The following is a 21,806-nucleotide window of genomic DNA, read 5'->3' as shown; positions in this document are numbered from 1 at the left end:
TGGTCAGGTGTGGTCTAAACATGTCTAAAGTAAACCTGATGATAAGTATGAAGAATTGCAAAATAAAAATAATAAAACAAATTCATACACAAACACGCTTCTCTTTTATAAAAGTTGTATTTATTTCATTCTTCAATTCACTTTTTTGTAAACAATGTTGTAAAATATCTTTGCAAAACATTGGAATTAAATGAGCCTTGTAAGAAGCCGACGATACTAACTATCCCCTCATCACAAGCTTAGGAAGATTTTCTCACATAAACCGTAACTTAAATATAAAGGGCTCCAGTTGAATCCCAGTCATGACACTTGTGTCCCTGAGCATGACACTTCACTATAATTGCTTCTCTCCACCAAGGGGGGGGGGGGGGGGTACCTGTGAGGGCAGAGATGGTTCTTTTGATTGATTTAGCAGAGTAGTGCATTTGTTGCTCAAGGCTGACACTCCCAGGGACACAGCGACCAGGGGTAATAGTGTTAGAGTGCCATGAGCATCACTACCTGACAGACCTGAGGGCCATATAAGAATAAGGAGCCATTACTATCAAAATAGTTTCTACTTCATAACTGTCAGACTGGAACACTGAAAATCATAACTATTTTTATCTCAAAGATAGTCTGATAGCATTAGAATTTAACATAGAACAAACCAGCCCAACAAACCTTCCTCTGCGCGTGCTGCAACTCTTCCAAATGCTTGTTCTATCATTTCATGATGAACCAGTTAAAATAATAAATTGATAAAGAGATGGGTGCATTCCAAACAACTTACCGAAAAAAACCTACAATGTACAAAACAGTTAGAAATAAATAACATTTAGATTTCCATTAAACTTCAGACTAAATACCATAGTTTTAACACACTCCAGAAAAGATTCACAGTATAAATTGAAAACATCATCAAGCACAACACCAAGGGGAACCTGTCCCCTGTCATTCCCCTGTCCCACCCCTTCTTTTTGACACTGGTTTAACACATTGCTTACCAGACCAGCCTGCTCGTCAACTGAAACGCAACATAAGGCACCAACTAAAACTTCAGCCAATAGAAGATCCTGAACAAAACTGGATATTAATTTCTCACACACTTTCAACAGAGATCTAAAATGAGTATTTTTTCTGTCAATAGATCTGTATAAATTTGCATAAAAAGAGTAAAAGTTACATCCAATTTCTGCAGCATTTTTCAATGTTTTGTAATAAAGTTGAGTGTTTCCGTTTTTGAAATGGCCGGCCCTTTCTGTATGTTAAACACCTGTTGAATATCTTAGGAAATAACTTCAGGTACCAAACTGGAGGACCCAAACCCTTTGACCCTGTCTGAACAGAGGTCATCTTTATGATCAACCAATCTCTCGGCTGCTCCTACATCAGCGGACAGAAAAGCAGCCATCTTGAAGTCAGAATGAGACCGATGTCACAAGACAGACTGGCGCCTTGGAGGTGGTGGCAAATACCATCATCACACTCATTGCACATTTCAGGAACTAGTCACATCTCAGTCACTCTCATCAGTCACTCTCTGATGAGATCAGGCCTCTGTTATCGGACTCATAGTCAAAAGCGCCACCTAGGCTTCCATTCTCTCGGTGTGGCACCTTTAAGGACTTTTGTAGCTTAGCTTTCATCCGTCGGTTATCGGACGTCGCAGTTTGCCAAACTGTCTCAAGTTGATCCTCAACTTTCCTGAAAAAAAAAATGCCAGAATTACAAGAAAAAGCAAATAAGTTAATGTCTATGTGTCACATTGGCATAAATTATTAGCACCGGAGAAAACAAATATGGTTTGCAGAGTTTTTAAAAGGGATCTTCACAATTGCTCATCGCTTACCTTTTATCAGAAGCTAGGGAGTCCAGTGAGTCCTGTTTCTCTTGTAACAACACCTTCAGATGGGACATCTCCCGCTCATACTCCCTGAGCTGGCTGGAATGAGACGAATCCTGGGCCTGCATACGACTGGATAGATTGCCGAGCTTGTGGTCTGCTTTTGAATGGTATGACTGTAAAGTGAAACATTTTTTGAGAGTATATGATCACAGAGATTCAAGGATCATGCAGCTGCTGTCTTGGCCTTCAGGCAAACAACCCAATGCGAGTCATCTAGAGTCCTTGAGAATATTACTACTCCCCTGAACAGGTCGCCAGTCCATCGCTCAATATTCCCAAGCTCTTGCTGGTATCCATTTGCACTCTTATAATAATAAAAATAATAATAATAATAATAATAATAATAATAATAATAATAATAATAATAATAATAATAATAATAATAATAATAATAATAATAATAATAATAATAATAATAATAATAATAATAATAATAATAATAATAATAATAATAATAATAATAATAATAATAATAATAATAATAATAATAATAATAATAATAATAATAATAATATCGAAGTCTACAGCGCCAGATCTACTAAACTGACTCTTATGTGGAGAGAAGTAATTGCTCAAAACTGTGGCGACTGACCAGGCCAGGATTTGACCACACATTCTGTAAACAGTTACTTTAGTTTACCGCCTTAGACCACTCAGTCAAGGCTTTATCCAGGATTTGGTGAAAGGTTGTCAAAATTTGCTGGTAAATTAAAAAGTGGGTTTTTACATTAACATGAAAATGACAGATAAAACAAGGAGTCTAAAAGACACCCCAGACCCTCCTCTGGCCAACACTTTGCGCTTCATTCTTTGCACTCATTTGAAACCTGGTTAAACCCCTATGACTACCCTGAAATCATGAGAGATAACTTCAAATCCCTGGCTACTGATGATGGAAAGAGATCCCTGACCAAGTCTGAAAAACAAAACAAGATTCAAAAGGAACACGAAACTGGATGGTACCTTTAATTTCTCCTCCAGTCGTCCAATAGTGACATTACCCTCCAACAGTTTGTTCACAGCTTTCTTCTTTTCTTGTTCTTGACTCTTTGCCTTTTAGTGAAAAAAAAAATCAATTAAAGATGGTCTTTACCAAAATGGAATATGAAATGATCTGGGACTCTCCAGTTTCTTTCATTAGTTTTGTAGTTATTAATTTATTAATTCTGGCTAGAAGCCATGGATTCTCAGAAAAGTGAACTTTAGGCTGGGCTACAATGGTTAGCTAAAGATATGATCAGATAATCTGTGTGCCAATGCAAAATTGTATCTCCTAAAATAGCATTTACCTACCACTGGAGTTTAAAATCTGGTTAAACCTACAGGCAACAGTATACCTTGTCTTTGCAAGGAGCTTTTTTCATATGCTATTGACCCCTTACACGCACGTCAAACGCAGCGTAGGTTTACCTGTAAACTCTACGTGGCCTAAAATCTGCACTTCACTGACTGTGCACAGAGTGACACTGCCCACCAGTATGACACATCCAAGATGATTCTGATGATGACATTAGGGCCCAATTTCACAGAGCTGCTAAGCACAAAAATCTGCTTCGCATGAAATTTCTTCCTTGATAAAAACAGGATTTCCAACAAAATTTCCACATGATTTTCAGGATAAGCAAACAACAGCTGACTACCAGTAGCAAGAAATATGCAACAAATGAAAATTTTGTTGGTAATCCTGTTTTTATCAAGTAAGAAATTTCATGCTAAGCAAATTTTTGTGCTGAGCAGCTCAATTGGGCCCTGGTGAATTGGGTCAATACAACACTGTTATGAAATCGAGAGAAAACATTTTTTGTACTGACTCGGTGAAATATACCCAGTTGACATGAGGTCTGCCCAAACACAATGGGGGACTTTTGAAAGCTATTTCCATTGTTAACGTCATTTGAGCATGCTCCAAGAACAATACGTTTACCCGATAAGTCTGCTGCCACCTAGCGCTCCAAAAAGTCTCCCATTGATATTTTATGTACATTGTTCAATAGGTCAATTTACTTCTCCCCCCGCCTCAGTGACACTCACCACTTTTGCGAGGGAATCTCTCTCAACCGATGTCTGCTCTGCAATCTCAAGGACCTTGTTAAGATGCTGATTGGATAATGCCAGTTTGTTCTCGCTGTGTTCCAACTCCTTTTTAAGAAGCCCGATGGTGTGCTGGTGCTTTCTATGAGATAAAGATACAAACTTGAATGAATTATTGGCGACTCAGGACCATAAGGTAGTTCATGCAGTTTGATAAGGATTACATGTCAAATTTAGAGTTATTGTTGAAAAAACGGTTTGTGGATTTTCATTCACTTTAAAACGTGTTAAAACTTATACTTATTTTTCATCTACCAACCTTTTGATTATAACGAGTATGAAATTTTAATGAACGACCTTGGTTATAAAACAAATACATAACTGATAAAAGCTGATAAGAGTCACATTGAAACCAGTAAGTAGAATTCAAAAATTTCAGCTAATGCGAAACTTATAATAATAAGACTTGTAATGCGCACATATCCACCCTGCTGGGTGTTCAAGGCGCAGTAAAATCCAAAAACACAACAAAAAACTAAAACACAACACAAGGAAAAACAGACACAAAAAATTAGTCAGTGAAAACCTGTGACATAAGATAGAGTGGTAGAGAGTTCCAGATGCGTGGCGCGGCTGAAGAAAAAGACCTGGCACCCCATGAGTGTCAAGACTTGGGTTCAATGAGGAGAAGCATGGAACTTGATCGAAGATTCCTTGATGGAGTGTAAACTTGAAGCAGTTCAGAATAATATTACTTACTTAAAGAGTGGTAAATGAGACTGTTAATGCCAATGTAGTTGATCTTTAGCAGCATATCCGATGAGGGGAAAATCCAGAGGTTTCATCAGTAAAGTACTAAATAATTATAAATAAAAAAAGTTTGTTTACTTTTGTGCTCTGTTCATTGCCCGAATCTCCCCTTGCATTTGACTCTTCTCTGCCTCACTATCGGCCATCTTCATCGATAAGCTCTTCCTCTCCCCCTGGATTGAGGACAGCTTCATCATTACATTCTGCATCTCAGACTGGTGTTTGTGCTGTTCTTCTTCCAGAGCCCTAAAGGGAAAAAGAGTTCATAGTTCACAGTGTACCACAAGCATAACATTTACTGCATAGAACATGTTAGTATTTGAGGAGCAGTGGTATTAAAAAACAATAATAAAAGGTATTTATACTGCGCTTTTCCCAAACATGATCAAAGCGCATAACAAAGAAAAGGATAAAATAAAACTTGCAAGAAACAAATCATTCGTCTACTATTTAGGAAAGAGATAAGTTTTAAGTTTTTTCTTAAGACAACACAAGAAGATTTACGAACATTAATTGGGAGATTGTTCCAAAGTTCAGCAGCAGAGTGTGAGAAGGCGTGTTTGCCATAAGTTAATCTAGATTTATGAGTGTTAAGGTGAGTTTTATCGGAAGAAAACCTTTCTATTGCAACGTCACAGCCCAAATTTTTGCCAACTATGGTTTGAAAACTATGGGAAGCCATAAATGCAAAGCTAAAACAAAGCCATAGTTTGTAACAAGTGTTGTTGGAAACAAAGCAACCTATCATGGGATGTCAAAACTGTTAACAAGATTGTAAACAAGATTGTTGAACGGTTAAATGTTCCATAATGATCAGTACAATGACTTAATTTGGTCACAAGTGAACATTCCAATTGGATTCCCCAGACTTAAAATACAGTGTTGCTAATTGGTTCGTTGCAAGTACATGAACAACCTCCAGATGGTCACAAAGCCTGGTACAAAGGTGCCATCCACATTCATCAAAAGTGCGTATGCATGTTTGTTGACTATGCTTGCCCAAAACCATAATGACATAGTAGCAGTTTCTAGTCTGGTCACTTGAACTAAGCAAGTCATTTTATATTCAAATTATTCAAATGTAATTTGCAATGGCTAATTTGGAACACTAAACCTTTGGACTAGAATAAATTGATGTTCTGTTTGGCATATGATCATGTCAGGATTGGGAGGCATCTTCCTTGGTCCTACAGTGTGAGTTAAACATTTGCTCCTGCCCTTTACTAAATAATCAATCACATTTTTTATATTTTTTTATATTACTGTTAGTGTTATACACAGGCATGCAACTGCCCGTTGAAAAAAAAGGGGAAAATCTTCAAAGGCACACACAAGTGTGGAGCGAGGCAGCTGAAATTTCACGGGGCACGAGACCCACAATGGTACCCTAGACAATGTTGAGGTTTATTATGCTCTTAGGTGCATTGTTACCATGTATTTTACATACGGTTTTTCTATTTTTAGCACTTATCATTTTTTTTTAAACAAGGAATTCCGCGGAAACACGGAAGAGTTGCACACAGTAACAACAGCATCCAATTTACCAGTATCCCCAATTACCTTTTGTACTCTGCCAATGAGCTCATGTGTTCCTGAATGGGCATCTTGGTTTCTGCATCTACGACGAAACGATTATGCTGCTGCTTGAGAGCGCTGTATCGATGTTTTAAGTCTGTCAGCTGGGCCTCAAGGTCACCTTTCTCTGCCTCCTCCATCGCAAGACACTTGCTCAGTTTGGAAACTATTTGGATTGAAGAATTTTTTTTTTTTTAAATCAAATCCATTGAATATAAGGATGAATCCCACCCTCTTATAAATAGTCAGTGTTGTGGTAAAAATAAGAAAGTAATAGACTGAGACTAAGATTTCCTCTCTGAAACCTCTTCTACCTCCCCTCTTCTCTGAGAAAAATACCAAGATGTCAATGTCAGTGATCAAGAAGGCCCAGACTTCTGCAACGAGTCCAAGCCAAAGACCTACCAAACATCCCTCCCTTCCTCTAAAACAGAGAACAATGTCTAAGATCAAGACCAAGACCGAGTATTAACACTTCCACAGAGCTGCCATACAGAGCTTGCAATCACGAGGATGAAGAAAATGGACAGAACGGCTTATTTTCAGGGAACTTTCTGTCCCATCAGGAAAAGTTGGAAGCTCTGACTAAAGGCCCGGTCCACACAGGCCCTGATAGCAAGAACTAAAACGAGAACGATAAAAATGCACGCCCTCGATTGGTTGAATTGCACCACGCAGCATACGCCCACACTCAATCATCCAATCGAGCGCGTGCATTTTTATCAATCTTGTTTTTCGTTCTCGGGGCCTGTGTGACCGGGCCTTAAGGTGTTTTTTTCCTACCTTCAATTGAGTGTGCTTTTTGCGTCTCCTTCTGCTTCTGCTGTAAGACTTCAAGTTGACTGAGAACCACCTGATTCTCCTCCAAGACTAGTCTTGCATGTTCCTGAATACGATGCCTACAAAGAAACCATTAATAGTCAAAGATTATACAAGTCGTTTTCTCACATTCTCTTTCCCCCTTCATTGACCCAATTTACAATATGCCAATGTAACAATAATCTTGGTAGCGTCATTTTGAAGTCGATGTCCTTGGGTGCTATTAAATAAGTGTTGTGCACATTTGAAGTCATGCAACTTTTTTATCAAATACCAGAAAATTTACAATAGATCCACACAGATAAAATGTCTTTAGTTGTCCGTTCTGTATCATTTGAAACAATAAAATCAACAACTGTTTTTTGACCCCAAATCTGACTTTTTATTTTCCAATTACAAACAATCTTGGAAAACACAGTGTTTTTATGGTTTCAAATGATACAGAACAGACTACTGGAGACATTTTATCTGGGTGGAATGCTTAAATATGCCAAAGTTTGAGATTTATTGAGAAATTTTTTAAGTTTGAGTTTTTCGCCCCAAATCCCCCCAAAATCTGCCATGCCGGCATGGAAAAAGTGCAGATTTTGAGTAAAAAAACTGTTGGTGATTTAATGGTTTAAAATGATATAGAAGAGCTAGCGAAAACAAAAATTTCTGTGAGGACTGGATTAATTATCAAAAATTTCAAGATTTATTGAGAATTTTGTGGGTTTGAGTTTCTGGTTTCAAATAAAACAGAAAGGACTATCGAATTTCAAGATTTATTGAGAATTTTGTGGGTTTGAGTTTCTGGTTTCAACTAAAACAGAAAGGACTATCGAAGACATTTTATCTGTAAGGACTGGGTAAATTATCAAAATCTCAAGATGTATTGAGAATTTTGCGAGTGCGAGGACTGGTTTCAAATGTACCGACGACATTTTATCGGTGAAGACTGGTTAGTAACCCAATTTACCATTCCGCTGAAGTGACCGACGACGGCTGTCCAACCTGCTCCAGCTTCATGTGTAACCTCTGGTTCTCATGAATGACCTCTTCCGCTGACCTCCGTAATCGGCTGAGGTCATCATGGGTCATCTGAACGACCTCATCCTTGGATCAAGAGTACAGAAGGAGAAACTGTGTTAGCCAGTGGCAGAATAACCATGGGAGGCAAGCTCATCTGGAGGAGAGAGGTGAGAGGGGAGAGGGTACCGTGCAACCTCGTTCCAAGGGGTGATCGGTCTCGCCGCGACATTTTTTATCCCGGCATGCCTTGCTCGATCATAACCCCTGGAAGTGTAACTCCAAAATAGACCAAATATAAGGGATATAACATAAGTGATGCGCTGTGTGTAATAAAAGTCATAAACTTGCCTTGGCGTTCAGTGTTGCGTGACAAAAAAAAATTGGACATGCACAGCGTTTAAAATTTTGCACCTATATGATAGCCAATCAAAGACACGGATCGGAGTTTCCCTCCCAGGGGTTAGAGACGTGCGCAGAGCTAGCGTGATACGACGCGCTGCCCATGGTTGCGAGGTTTGGTACCGTGCCCCCAGCCTACCCTCTGGTGTGTTGAAATCAATCGATGACAATTTACTCCCCAGGGTTCAATTTAATACTAAGCCAAATAATCCCCTGCTCCACTCTTGCTCAATAAGTTTAGTGCATCAGACTAACGTTGTGGTGGCTAATGATACATCAAAATGGGGATTTGGATCCTGGGCCCAATTTCATATGCTGCTTATCGATTTTGTGCTTACTATACAATTTCTATTTCATAGCGCTGCTAACCGTAAGCACACGAAAAGGCATGCTAACCTTCCGGTGCGTGCCGCACAAAAATATATGACGTCACAATGCAAATCCACGGTAAACACGCAATACGGCCGCCCAATTTTTCTGCTAACCTGTGAAATACGCTAAGGTTGAAGCAAATTTTTCTGCTACAGCAAGCACGCACATTTGCTTACCGTTAAGCAGCGCTATGAAATTGGGCTCTGGTCCTAACACTCTGTGTCCTTCAACAGGACACTTCACTACAATTGCTTCTCTTCAGCCATGGTAAATGGGAACCTCTGAGGGTAGAGATGGTTATTGTGATTGATGACTAAAGCTTGTTGGCGCTACATAATTCACAGCACAGGCTGAGAAATATAAGGGAGCTGAGATGTTACAAGGAATCAAGATTTCACCAAGAGTTCAGATCGATCTTAGCTGCGTTTCAAAGTGTGATATCACAGTATAACAACTCCTGTTCAAATGAGTGTTTTGCAAATGTATTAGTTCCGACAGCTCTCACCCACTTCACTTGAAATTCAAGAAAAGCCTTAGAAGCAATCGATTTCTTCAAAGAGCCATCAAAACCCGGAGGTATGGCAGCTCAATTGTTCCGGCTGCTATTCAATTATATAATGGCCAGCTGAACGGTGAGTTGCTGTATCATTCTGTATCTAAACGCCTTTGTTGTAAGTGCATTTTTACTTATGTTGTTGTTTAGTGTTCTTTTTCCGTCTAATGCCCTTTTATCTGTCCGTGGTTCACTTTTTAACTCTGTATTTATAAGGCTCACTATTTTTATGTTGTATGTTATCCCATTTTTAACGTTGTACCTTTTTACTGGTGACTGTATTTTCATGTGAGCAATAAGGCCAAATGAATTTCCCATGCAGGGACAATACAGTTTGATTGTATTGTGCTGTATTGCTTTGTAGAATCGAGCCTAGGGGTAATACAGACATGCCAACCTCTGGGATCACAAAACTGTATTCTGAAACCCCAAAACCTGTTTTTTTGCATCAAAAACCTGTATTTTTTATAAAACATGCGTAAACGTAGTTTTAAGCCTCGAGACAGGCAAAATAGAGAAGGTGTGAAGGCCATTAAGTTATCAAACAGCCTAATTAAACCAGTAAATTAAAACTTGAAGAAGAACAAAAGGAAAAAAAAGAAAGAAAACAAAAATTGAACAGGTTTTGTATGAAAAAAGATATTGATAAATCATATCTTAAAGATATTGATAAATCATATCCTATTCATATAGAAACCCTTGTCAACCCTTTTGCGTCTTTATTTTGGCAAATTCTTATGCAAACTCGATTCGTCTGTCGGTTCACAAAACTACCGATACCATATAAGGGCATTTGACAACAGCGCCCTCAGTTGTTCAATGAATTGTGTTAGACTGGTTCCCTGTGAAATCGGGACGTCAGATCAACTGGCGTGTAGTATGCAATGCAGGTTTGTGCTACTAGCGTGCGTGCAATGTTGGATGCGAGGGAATCTCCGTTGCGCTCGATGTGTGATGAAAGTTGAATAAGGAATACCCCATAGAATAGAGTTCACTGGATAATCATTATCAGCCATACAGTGTAAGTAGTCGGCCGACAACTTATTTGTGTCAATAAACAAATATTGAACTTGACTTAAAAAAGGGCACGATGGCCAACGGGGATAAAATTGTATTTTTGCGGTGGCGATGCTCAAAACCGTATTTTTTTTGCAAAACCCGTACACCAGTATTTTTTACAAAAACCCATACGAAATACGGGAAACATGTACTAGTTGGCATGTCTGGTAATAACATTATTATTTCTTGTTCTTCCTGTTCCCTCGTCGTACGTATCCCTACAACTCACCTTTTCCTTAAGTGCCTCTTCGTATGCCAAGATGAGTGGGGATAAGTATTTAGTCTCTGTTAACCATCGCGGCGTCCTGCCCCTAGACGGTAATCCGTGCGCATCATCTTTCTAATCATTAACAACCACACATTGTTCAATCGTTAAAAAAGCACATGGAAACCATTGATAAGCTTTTTTGGGGTATTTCAAAACACCACCTGTCAATACAGGGCGAGTCAAAAAGAAGTTGACTGGGATAGGTGATGTTAAAAAAAACAGAAAAAAAGAATGACACTCACAAATTGAGTAAAACATATGGTTAACAAGCACTCTCTCCTGGTGATTAGAAAACAAAATAACGAAAGAAATTGATCATTCCTAAGAGGAGTTATGTCAAATTAAATAAATTAACTCATTTTGCAAGCTGTCCATGGAATGATTTTGTTATAACCTTTGCTACTTATTCAAGCATTTACTTTAGCATTAACAATGTATGGGTAAAAACAATTTGTTTTTATCCTTTATCCCTGATGCAAGTTTAAAGGAACACGTTGCCTTCGATTGGTCGGGTTGGTCTTTAAAAAGCATTTGTAATCGTTTGTTATAAAATGCATATGGTTAGAAAGATGTTTAAAAAGTAGAAAACAATGATCCACACACATTTGCCTCAATATTGCGTGGTTTTCCTTTTACTCTGCGAACTAACACGGTCGGCCATTTATGGGAGTCAAAAATTTGACTCCCATAACTGGCCGACCGTGTTTGTCGACGAGGTACAAGGAAAACCGTGCATTTTCGAGTGATACGTGTGTGGATCATTATATTCTACTTTTAAAATATCTTTCTAATCATATGCATTCTATAACAAACGGTTACATACGCTTTTCAAAGACCAACTCTACCGATCCAAGGCAACGTGTTCCTTTAACATCTATTATAAGATATTTCCAGCACAATACCGAGAGCTTACCCCTGGAGGCGAGTATTTGGCCTGATATCTACTCAATTGAATATTGAGTTTATGGATGATCGTCTTGAGCTGGTCATTCTCGGCAATCACCTCCTCAGCGTGTTGCCTCATAAGAACTCCCTGGGTGTGATCTGAAGACAAATGGCAAAGACAAACAAAGAAATAAAAGTGCGTCATTGCAGCAAGTTATTTGGCATCTATCTCCATCTCTGTGGAAGTGTCATGGCCGATTGGATAAAGGGACACGTTGCCTTGGATAGGACGAGTTGGTCTTTGAACAGCGTTTGATTCTGTTTGTTATGAAACGCATATGGTTAAAAGGGGTTTTATAAGTAGAATATAAAGATCCACACAAATATGGCTCAAAGTTGCATGGTTTTCCTTACACGTCGTGAACTAACACTGCACGCCATTTTGTAGAGTAAACTTTTTTACTCCATCACAAAATGGCCTACCGTATCTCTTGAAGAGCACCAAATTCAAACATAAGTGTTTCTGATCGACAGAGTGTGTGTTCGAGTCTCGCCCCAACATACTACACCGAGTAGGAACTTCTTACCTTCATCCCTGATTGACTCGGACAGGTTCCTGAGTGTCTTATTCTCTGAATGGAGGCGGTCGTTAACCTCCTTAATGGCTTGGTTCTCAAGACGTAGCTTATCACAGAGTTGGTGCATCTCGTCTAGTCTTCTCTCCATATCATCTAAATCATAGAGAGAAAATGAACGACGTATAATGACTAGAGCGGGATTTGAACCTGCGCCCTCTGATTCAAAGTGCAGACTCTCAACAAACTGAACTATCTAGCCCTATTGTTTGCAATCTCCATATTTTGACAATATCCAGAGAAGCCGTATAACCGTTAGCTGTTATAAAGATGGTAATGGTGGCATTAGGCATCCTGCCATTCCACCTGTCGCTGCCATTTAGCTAGGGATCCGCCTAAATTACGAAATAACTTGGGTCCCAAAATCTTAAAAAACAAGCTTGAGCTGTCATACTCGATCACATTGTAGTCGACATGAACGTGCCCTTTAAAGTTTATAGTTAATTAATTAATTAATTACACAGCATTTATAAAGGCGCATCTTGTCAAGATGGAAAAGAGGGAATTCTCATAGTGTTATTAGGGAAAGCAAGTGTGAACAGGTGTGTCTTGACTAGATGTTATGTATTTCCCTGAGGTTGTCAGGGAGTGAATTCCAGAGCCTGGGTGCTGTAATGGAAAACCCCCTGTCCCCGTAGCTGGCTAGACGAGACCGAGGAACAAGGAGCATGTTGCTGGTGAATCTAAGACCCAGTCTTGTAGTATGGGGAGTCAACAGGTTTTGAATGTAGAGTGGGACCAAACCTTGGAGTGCCATTGAACTATTTCTCCCGGCAGTTGACCCACCTTTGATGAAGCTCAGCTTCGTCATCCCTGCCCTCAGTTCCTCCATCTCCGTCCCTCCATCCTCACCCATCCTCCTCTGGTGGTGAGGAGGAGGTGACAAGCTCTTGATGCTACCCTGGAGCATGGACTGCGTCTGGGCCTGCTGCTGGAGAGTCTCTAAGAGCTGACTCCTCTCCTTCTGGACCATGTCTAGTTCCTTCTCCAGGCGGGAGTTGGTCCTCCTGAGGTAGTCCTCCTCCTGGGTGATCTGGCTGTCTCTGGAGTTGGCCGCGCCGGGACGCTGGATGTGTGAGTATTCATCTGAGGGGGATGAAGTGTCAAAATTAGTTCATGTAAATGTTTGAGATGAATTCAGGGCTCTTTAGAATGATTCTATGGTTTTAATTTGTTTTTTGCTGGCAACAAATTGAAATATTTATTTCCCGAAAAAGGTTGACTTATAATAGTTGATACCTTTTGTAAATGGTATACTATTAAGGTGTAGGCCAGTCATCGTGTGCTGTCAGATGTCTGAAAAGGGCTTTATGTCTGAAGCTTTTCTCAGATTCAAATTTTTGGGTGACAAATTTCCTGTATGTCTACAAAAGCATTACTTCAAAATGGCCAGTTCTAAAACAGCTCTCCAGTGCTCTTTACCAAGAAACGTTTTTGGTCGTTAACTTTTGGAATGATTACCAAAAGTACGCGTTACCTTGTAAGGCAGTGGAAACTATTGGTAATTGTCAAAGACTAGCCTTCACAGTTGGTGTATCTCAACATATGCATAAAATAACAAACCTGTAAAAATTGAGCTCAATCGGTCATCGAACTTGGAAGATAATAATGAAAGAAATAATAATGAAAGAAGCACACTTGTCACACGAAGTTGTGTGTGTTTAGAGGGTTGATTTCAAGACCTCAAGTTCTAAATCTGAGGTCTAGAAATCAAACTCGTGGAAAATTACTTCTTTCTCAAAAATTATGGCACTTCCGAGGGAGCCATTTCTCACAATGTTTTATACTATCAACCTCTCCCCATTACTCGTCACTAAGAAAGGTTTTATGCTAATAATTATTTTGAGTAATTACCAATAGTGTCCACTGCCTTTAAAGGGAAGCAAGTTTTATTTCAAATATTTATTTCAAGTGTGGATTACTATTAAAGAAAATAAATGATACAGAACTGAAAACACAGACAGGATAGTAACAATTGCTTTGTCACTGATCTACTTTACCCAAGTCATCTTGGTTTTGTTGGGAGGAACTTCTTGGGGCTGGCACCGGGGATGGTCGCTTCATTGCAGTGGCATTCGTCGCATCGACTCTCTGGATAATCTGTCAAAGAAGAACAAGGACATCTCAATTATTTCATTTTATTTTATTCTGCTTTCTGATTGTGAAGCCAAGGACTCTCAGAAAATCAAACTTAATCACTGTACTGTCCAATAACTCCAATAAATGAAGAAAAGACAAGAAACTTAATCACTATACTGTCCAATAACTCCAATAAATGAAGAAAAGACAAGAAACTTAATCACTGTACTGTCCAATAACTCCAATAAATGAAGAAAAGACAAGAAACTTAATCACTGTACTGTCCAATAACTCCAATAAATGAAGAGAAGACAAGAAAAGAAGTTTCAGATTTAGATGGGAGGAAGACCCCCGGGGAGTTATTCCAGGAAAAAAAAAAACCCTAGTCAGTTAGGGACTGACAACCCAATCCACGTAGTGCCTCCGACATGATTCGAAGTAGGGACTTCCAGGTGAAAGGTGAGGAATGATACTATGCAACTGTGGTCTTTAAATTAATTCAGTCACAGTTTTAATTTGACAATGATATTTCAACAACAAAAATGTTTGATCCAGGTGTTCCAAAAAAACAATACTGTGGGCAGTACCAAAACAATTCTGAACAAATCTAAACTGATGTGGGCCCAATTTCATTGAGCTGCTTAATTAAGCAGACAAAGTAGCAACGCACAATGAAATTATGCTTATCAAAATATGGTTGCCAGCCAAAATACCATGTCGCAAGGACATGTATCATATTTGGTATCCTGCTTATTTTTGCTTAGCTGCAATTTTTTTTATTAGCAATGTTTATTGCTTAAGCAGCTCTAGGAAGTTGGGCCGTGGTTTATTATACACATAATGAATGTTTATGAGTGCAATGGTGCGAATATGTTCATGAGTTGAAAGATGGAATGTTCTATTCAACGAGGCGGAGCCGAGTTGAGTGGAACATTCCAGCTTTCAACGAATGAACATATTCGCACCATTGCACGAATGAAAAACATTCATTATTTGTTTTATATAACATCCAAGTAGATCTTTGTCATTTTGATTGAAAGATACAACTTTCAAAACAAACAATTTCAACTGTAGAAGCCGAATGCTAGTAATTTTACTATGCCTTCTTGCAGTAACACCTGCTGCGTTACCAAAGACACGCGCACGCAGTAATGTTTTTACTCAGCTTTTTCATTCCATCCGAAAAGTACCATTGCACGCTGCCAGCGTGCAATGGTACTTTTCGGATGGACAGCGTGCAATGGTACTTTTATTTGCTATCACGTGACGGACAATCCTCCAATCAAATGGCAAGGATCTGCTTGGGTGTTATATAAAAAGTACTAGTGATTCTTACAGGCTCCGCGACAAGGCCGTCTGTGAAATCTTGGGACGTCAGTCTATCGCCAGTGAGATTTTCCTCTGTTAATCTATCTGGGCTGAGTTTACCTGCTGGCAGAAATCAATAACAATCAACATAGTAAGGTTTGCAGTAGCCCTACAAAATTCAAGATTTGCGCGTCGTGCGTCTTGCATACACACGGCAGACTGTGAGAGTACGAACACAAATTTGAATATCTCAACGTTGGGAGCTGCATTTCTTCATGAAAATGACGGATTTGTGAAGAATATTTGACGATCAAAACCCACCGCAGAAAAATATATGCTGCCATGGAATGTGAATCTGTTGAAATTGGTGCCCTCTTGCAGGTAAGATTTGAGTTATAAAGCTTTGAAAATTTTCCGCCCCAGAAATGGGCCCTGATATCCAGGACGTCACTGTAGTACAATACGAAAGTGTAAGGCCGCCAGGACTAGGTTTTCAGTAACACCACGTAAATGATAGTCTCTAATTTAGTTAGGGTGGTTTTGAAAAGAACAACAGGTTTCAACTTGATGTTTCAGAAAAACAATAACAATCAAATCAGCTGGGCCTAGTCAAGGTTTGAAAGGAAACACAATCAAGGGTACCACTCTTCTACTCAATATCACTTAAAGGCACTGGACACTATTGGTAAATACTCAAAATAATCGTTAGCATAAAAACTTACTTGGTAACGAGTAATGGAGAGCTGTTGATAGTATAACAAATTGTAAGAAACGGCTCCCTCTGAGGTAATGTAGTTTGCGAGAAAGAAGTAATTTTCAAAAAATTTGATTTCGAGACCTCAGATCTAGATTTTGAGGTTTCGAAATCAAGCATCTGAAAGCACACAACTTCGTGTGACAAGGGTGTTTTTTCTTCCATTATTATCTTGCTGTTTCGACGACTAATTAAGCTAAAATTTTCACAGGTTTGTTATTTTATGCATATATGTTGAGACACACCTAGTGAGAATACTGGTCTTCGACAATTACCAATAGTGTCTTTACTAGTGCCTTTAAGAAATACACAAAACAGTAGATACAGCTTTCTCAACGGATCAAAACGTTGAGTTGAAACCAACGGTTCTTTTCAGAACCACCTCAACCCATTTGAGATTATCATTACATATGGTGTTACCACAAACCATTGCAAACCTTGCTATTACGTACCTCCACCATGCCAAGTTTCAAATCCTACTTACATGTATGATACAGTTTGTGTGGTGAGAGACTCTTTTGTCATACATAATTTCAAAAAAGCTCTAAAAGCTGGGCATCTTAGGTTCAAATTGTAAAATAAAAAGGGAAAAAAAGTGGCACTGAACTGCTGAAAGAGTTAAAAGCAGCAACAGCACATTGCCTAACACATAGATGGATATTGCTTCATGATTGGTCCCATAGATTGAAGCAATTGTGTGCCCAGCTTTTGAATGCAGGTCGCTACCCCTGTTTCCATGGTGGCTGGTGTGATTAACAAACTAGCAAGGACACAGATACAATCACAGGACAAACCTTTTTTCTTTTTCTTGCTCTTCTGTTTCCATGGGGGAGGCGGCGTGATGAGGTCAGAGAAGTCATCTTCTTGTGGGCTTGTTACCATGGTTAAACTACTGCTCTCTGAAAGGTCTGCCGACAGTCGTGGGGTTGGTTTCTGAGAGAAAAAGAGGACAAGGATCATTGGGTTGGAATAGTTATAAACTACATCAAACTTACAAAATACATCACATAAACTTTGAAAGCAATTAAAGACACCGGACAAATTGCCAAAGACCAGTCTTCTCACTCGGTGTATCTCAACACATGTACAAAATAACAAACTTGTGAAAATTTGAGCTCAATCAGTCGCCGAAGTTGTGAGAATAATGAAGAAAAACACCCAGCCCTGTCGCAAAGTTGTGTGCTTTCAGATGCTTGATTTCGAGACCTCAAATTCTAAATCTGAAGTCTCGAAATCAAATTCGTGGAAAATTTCTTCTTTCTTGAAAACTACATGACTCAAGAGGGAGCCGTTTCTCACGATGTTCAATACTATCAACCTTTCCCCATTACTCATTACCAAGTAAGGTTTTATGCTAATACCTATTTTGAGTAAAAACCAATAGTGTCCACTGCCTTTAAAAAGCAATTAACTTATTTTACAAACAATAAAGCTGGGGTTAGAAAAGAAAACGTTAGTATTAAAAAACGGCCAGATATATTACAAGATAAAATGGAAGAGAGAGAGGGAGAGGGTCAATGAAAACTATTGGAATCTGGAGCATGTCTCAAAAATGTGCGGAGCCCGGGCGTTCTCTTCGCCTATGCATGTACATAAGAGGAGGCAGCAAAGGAAATCATGTCTCACCTTTGTTGTAAAAGAAAAACAAGGGAAGCGAGACGGTGCATTTTGATATTGTTTAGACTGGTAATAAGTGCGAAGGATCAAACTGAAAACCAGTACATATACGTATATGCGTCCCTATTGAACTGGCAGTCTTTGATATTTAGAACTGTTTTTAGGCTTCATCTTGCACACGGGAAATACTTGATATAATGTACGTATGTATACTCCATATATACTCTATATCCAATTTCGATGTATCGGTTATTTAAACAAGTCTGACATTGACGGTGTTTGATAATTACCAACTCACTTTTTTCTTATGCTTGCTGCTCCTAGAGTATATATCTTCCACATCTTTTGCTGCAGCAGCTGTTTCTTTTCTCAAGATTTCTTTTGATTTCTTCAGGTCTGCCGTCTTCCCCCGTCTCCTTTCTTCCTCTCCTAGACTCTCCGCCTCCCCCTTCTCCAGAGTGTGATAAAACCTCTGCTGGGAAGACGAATCCATCTGCTCTTTACGTCTCTCAGAGGGTGGGGCACTTTCTTCTCCATCTTCTTCATCATCATCGTCGCTGCTGTGCATGGAGTCCGAGTGGCTGGGTGTGGCCAGCTTGGCTCGACTACTGATGGTGTTACGCTTCTGATGGTTATTAAGTGGGATACTGGAATACCTGACAGTGAGAAAAATGACAGTGACTATTTCATTGGACAAAATTCATTCGGGGAAAAAAAAGGTAAGGATAATAATCTTTAGAGAGGTTTCATAAGGCTACGGATACGAAAATGTCAATGCACAGTTTAACAGAAACACTATATAGATCGATCCAGGCGCGCAAGTGCTGGGCGCCGCCATGCGCTGCGCGCCACTGCTGGGGTGTCTTTGTGCCTAGTTTTGTGCACAAAGACGCGAGAAAATCGTTTTCATTTCTACTTTTTTATGGGAATTGAATGTCTTCCTCAATAATCTATGAAATTTCCTTGATATGGCTGCTTGATACGTATAACAACGTACTACATTCTTGATAAGTTTTTTAAATTAAGTAGAAAGTAAAATACCTTGCCGATAATGCATTTTAGCAACTTTTATGCAGTTTCCGCGTCTTTGACCCCTCACTCGCCTAAGACAAGCATCTTCATATCCCTGATCCATGTCTTCCCCTTCTTCCTCTTCGCTGTCGTAATAATCATACATACTACTCCTAGCCCCTCCCTTCCTCTCTGGCACCCAAATTAACCTACTGGATGTACCCATTTCATATGCATTTTCAACCGCTACACCCATAACACGCCTTACACTTACCCAGGATCTTCATATCCCTGATCCATGTCTTCTCCTTCATCTTCTTCGCTATCGTAATAATCATACATACTGCTCCTAGCCATGCTGTTCTCCATGCTAACATTCCCTTCTTGCGTTCTCGAAGCACCGAGTTCTCCTGTGCTCTTCAAGGTGTTATTATCAGGGGGCGTGGCAATGACACGCCCTAACAAAGAGGCATTTAGGAGGGCGGAAGAGAGGGCAGATAGAGGACGCTCTTCAGGTACATCTTCCGGTGGCTCAGGGGAACGGGGAACTGCAGCAAACATTGCTCGAGGGAAGAGAGCCGACCCTATATGGGCCTAAAAGCAAAAGATATAACGAGTCAATCAACGATGCCCCAAGCTTTCAGTAACTATGTTCAGTTCACTGATCATTCATGAATCTTAACATAGCACTGATGTTCTGCTCGCATTTAAAATTGTCAAAACACAGTAGTCCTACTCAGTTAAGTATACCCAGATACCAGACAAAACCAGTACGCACAGAGATATTTTTGAGCGGTGCAGTTTTTGAATGGGCTATGCAATGTTTTTGAATTGACACAAAGAAATGTTCACTAGTTTATGAATTTTGTTTAAATACTAGTTGCGACAATCGTAACCCTCCCTCCCAACGACTGGCTCCACCGTCGTCGTAATCGAGGGTTAGGATTATTTTCACAAGTAACAACAGTGTGCAGCCTTGCACAAAATTGTTTGAGGTCTGTTTAGTTTGAAATTATTATGCTTATAAATATTATTTTATATATTATTTTATAAATTATAAATGTCAAAGTGGAAAGATAAAAAAACAATAAGAAAAACAGTCCTACTGTACCACACGTTGCACAGGTTTATAATTCTGGTCAAGAACCATGTTTAGTAACGAGGTACAAACAAGGGATTCTCAGCCTATCCCACCACAACAAACCAAACGACAAGTTAATAAAAAAATAATAAAAAAGGGTGTTTCTTTTTCTTCATTCGTTATGAATTAAAATAGAATGTACTCAAGTCAAATGAGATATTTCCTTTAGTAAAAATGAGTGAACAAGTTTTTTGAATAAAAGTGCAAACTGATCCTGAATTCCATTAGAAATTAGAATTGTTGAATTTACCAATTTTGTTTATTTTGTCCACATTTTAATTTAACTTGCTGAAAAAATCCTATTCCCGAGCTCTTAAAGACTTTAAAATGCTGTCTGAATGCGCCATATATTGCCATTACATGTAAACAAAGTGAGATAGATCAAATCAATGATTTTGTCAGGAAATAGATAAAACACGGCGAAATCTGAAATGCCAAAGTGGCATGGCAACGTATACAACACAGTAAACACGCCTTTGTCAAAGTTCAATCAGATAAAAATACGCCCCATAACAGATGATAACATGCATTGTTTAATAATGGGGCGAACTGTGTCATGTGTGCCCACACTGCAGTAGTCATTCGTGGGACCGTCGTGGGACCGTGAGCATAAAGACAGCAAAAATATCCCGTTTATCTCCGATTTCAAAGACATATTTGTTAATCTAAAATAACTAATAGCAAACGGTATATTGGAGTGATTCGACAGTTAAGATATTCTTACCATTGGCTTTTTGCTCTTCCCTTTGGAGCGAATTTTCGGCTTCTTTTTCCCTGCCATTTTCAAAACCGTCTGCAGAATGTAGTATTATGCTTTGCGCACGCGCAATACTCGAGGTGAAATAGGATGGGGCGGGGTGAACGGTGCGGGGGGGGGAGATAGGTGTTTAACTTTGGAGAATAGGATTTTATTTTGCGGTTGAAAATCGCTAATCAATGATTTTCTTCTAATTTTGAATTATTTAGTCGGCAAGGCATCGTAATGGAAACCTCACACCAACTTATTGTAAAGAGGACACGCCCAATGAGGAATACAACTAGTTTTAGACATGGAGCTAGGGGAAACCCCCTACACTAGCAGTCAGTCAGACGGGGACTGAAAAGCCCAATCCACATACAAGGCTCCAGTCCAGGTATCAAACCGGGGTCCACAGAGGTTAAATGCAGGGACAGAAACCACTGATGAGCCAACCTGACTGCCCATCACTTAAAATCCACAAGAAATACTTATCAACTCAGGAGTATTCACAGTTTGTTCGGTCGCTTACTTTTAGGTATCAGCATAGAGCAAGCCCAGTTCTCAGTTTTACTTTTGAGTTTTGAAGGGAAAGCTGCATTGAAAGAACTTTTGAGTTTGACAACAAAAAGTATACACCCTTATCACCGAGTGGGTGTGTTTATGATGAGTTAATTGGGTTTGAAGTCAGCAGCCTTACTATAGAGGGCCCAATTTCATAGAGCTGCTAAGCACACAAATTTGCTTAGCATGCAATTTCTTTCTTGATAAAAACAGGATTACCAACAAAATTTCTATTTGTTGCATATTGCTTGTTACTAGTAATCAGCTGTTGTTTGCTTATCCTGAAAACCA

General features: G+C 39.3%; 1 protein-coding gene across 2 annotated transcripts; it reads right to left on the bottom strand.

The window, feature by feature from the left end:
* Positions 1 to 124: 124 nt before the first annotated feature.
* LOC117289641 (centrosomal protein of 89 kDa-like) lies at positions 125 to 21,015 on the bottom strand. Of its 2 annotated transcripts, none has more exons than XM_033770853.1 (18): positions 20,940 to 21,015; positions 19,349 to 19,668; positions 18,362 to 18,719; positions 17,241 to 17,379; positions 15,721 to 15,815; positions 14,306 to 14,405; positions 13,092 to 13,391; positions 12,258 to 12,401; positions 11,699 to 11,829; positions 10,747 to 10,857; positions 8,082 to 8,218; positions 7,088 to 7,203; positions 6,290 to 6,470; positions 4,808 to 4,975; positions 3,920 to 4,061; positions 2,852 to 2,941; positions 1,832 to 2,001; positions 125 to 1,686 (listed from the first exon to the last, which is right to left on the bottom strand). In XM_033770853.1, exons 1-18 carry the CDS (start codon positions 20,994 to 20,996, stop codon positions 1,512 to 1,514), a joined length of 2,934 nt encoding a protein of 977 aa, XP_033626744.1. In that variant the 5' UTR covers positions 20,997 to 21,015; the 3' UTR covers positions 125 to 1,511. The 2 variants fall into 2 exon arrangements, with proteins under 2 accessions (XP_033626744.1, XP_033626745.1); XM_033770854.1 differs by having other exon boundaries at positions 15,721 to 15,812.
* Positions 21,016 to 21,806: the final 791 nt, after the last annotated feature.

This window comes from Asterias rubens, chromosome 4 (genome assembly GCF_902459465.1).
Source record: "Asterias rubens chromosome 4, eAstRub1.3, whole genome shotgun sequence".
NCBI classification, from domain to species: domain Eukaryota; kingdom Metazoa; phylum Echinodermata; class Asteroidea; order Forcipulatida; family Asteriidae; genus Asterias; species Asterias rubens.
The sequence above is the reverse complement of the archived record's forward strand: the minus strand, read 5'-3'. Positions and strand labels throughout refer to the sequence as shown.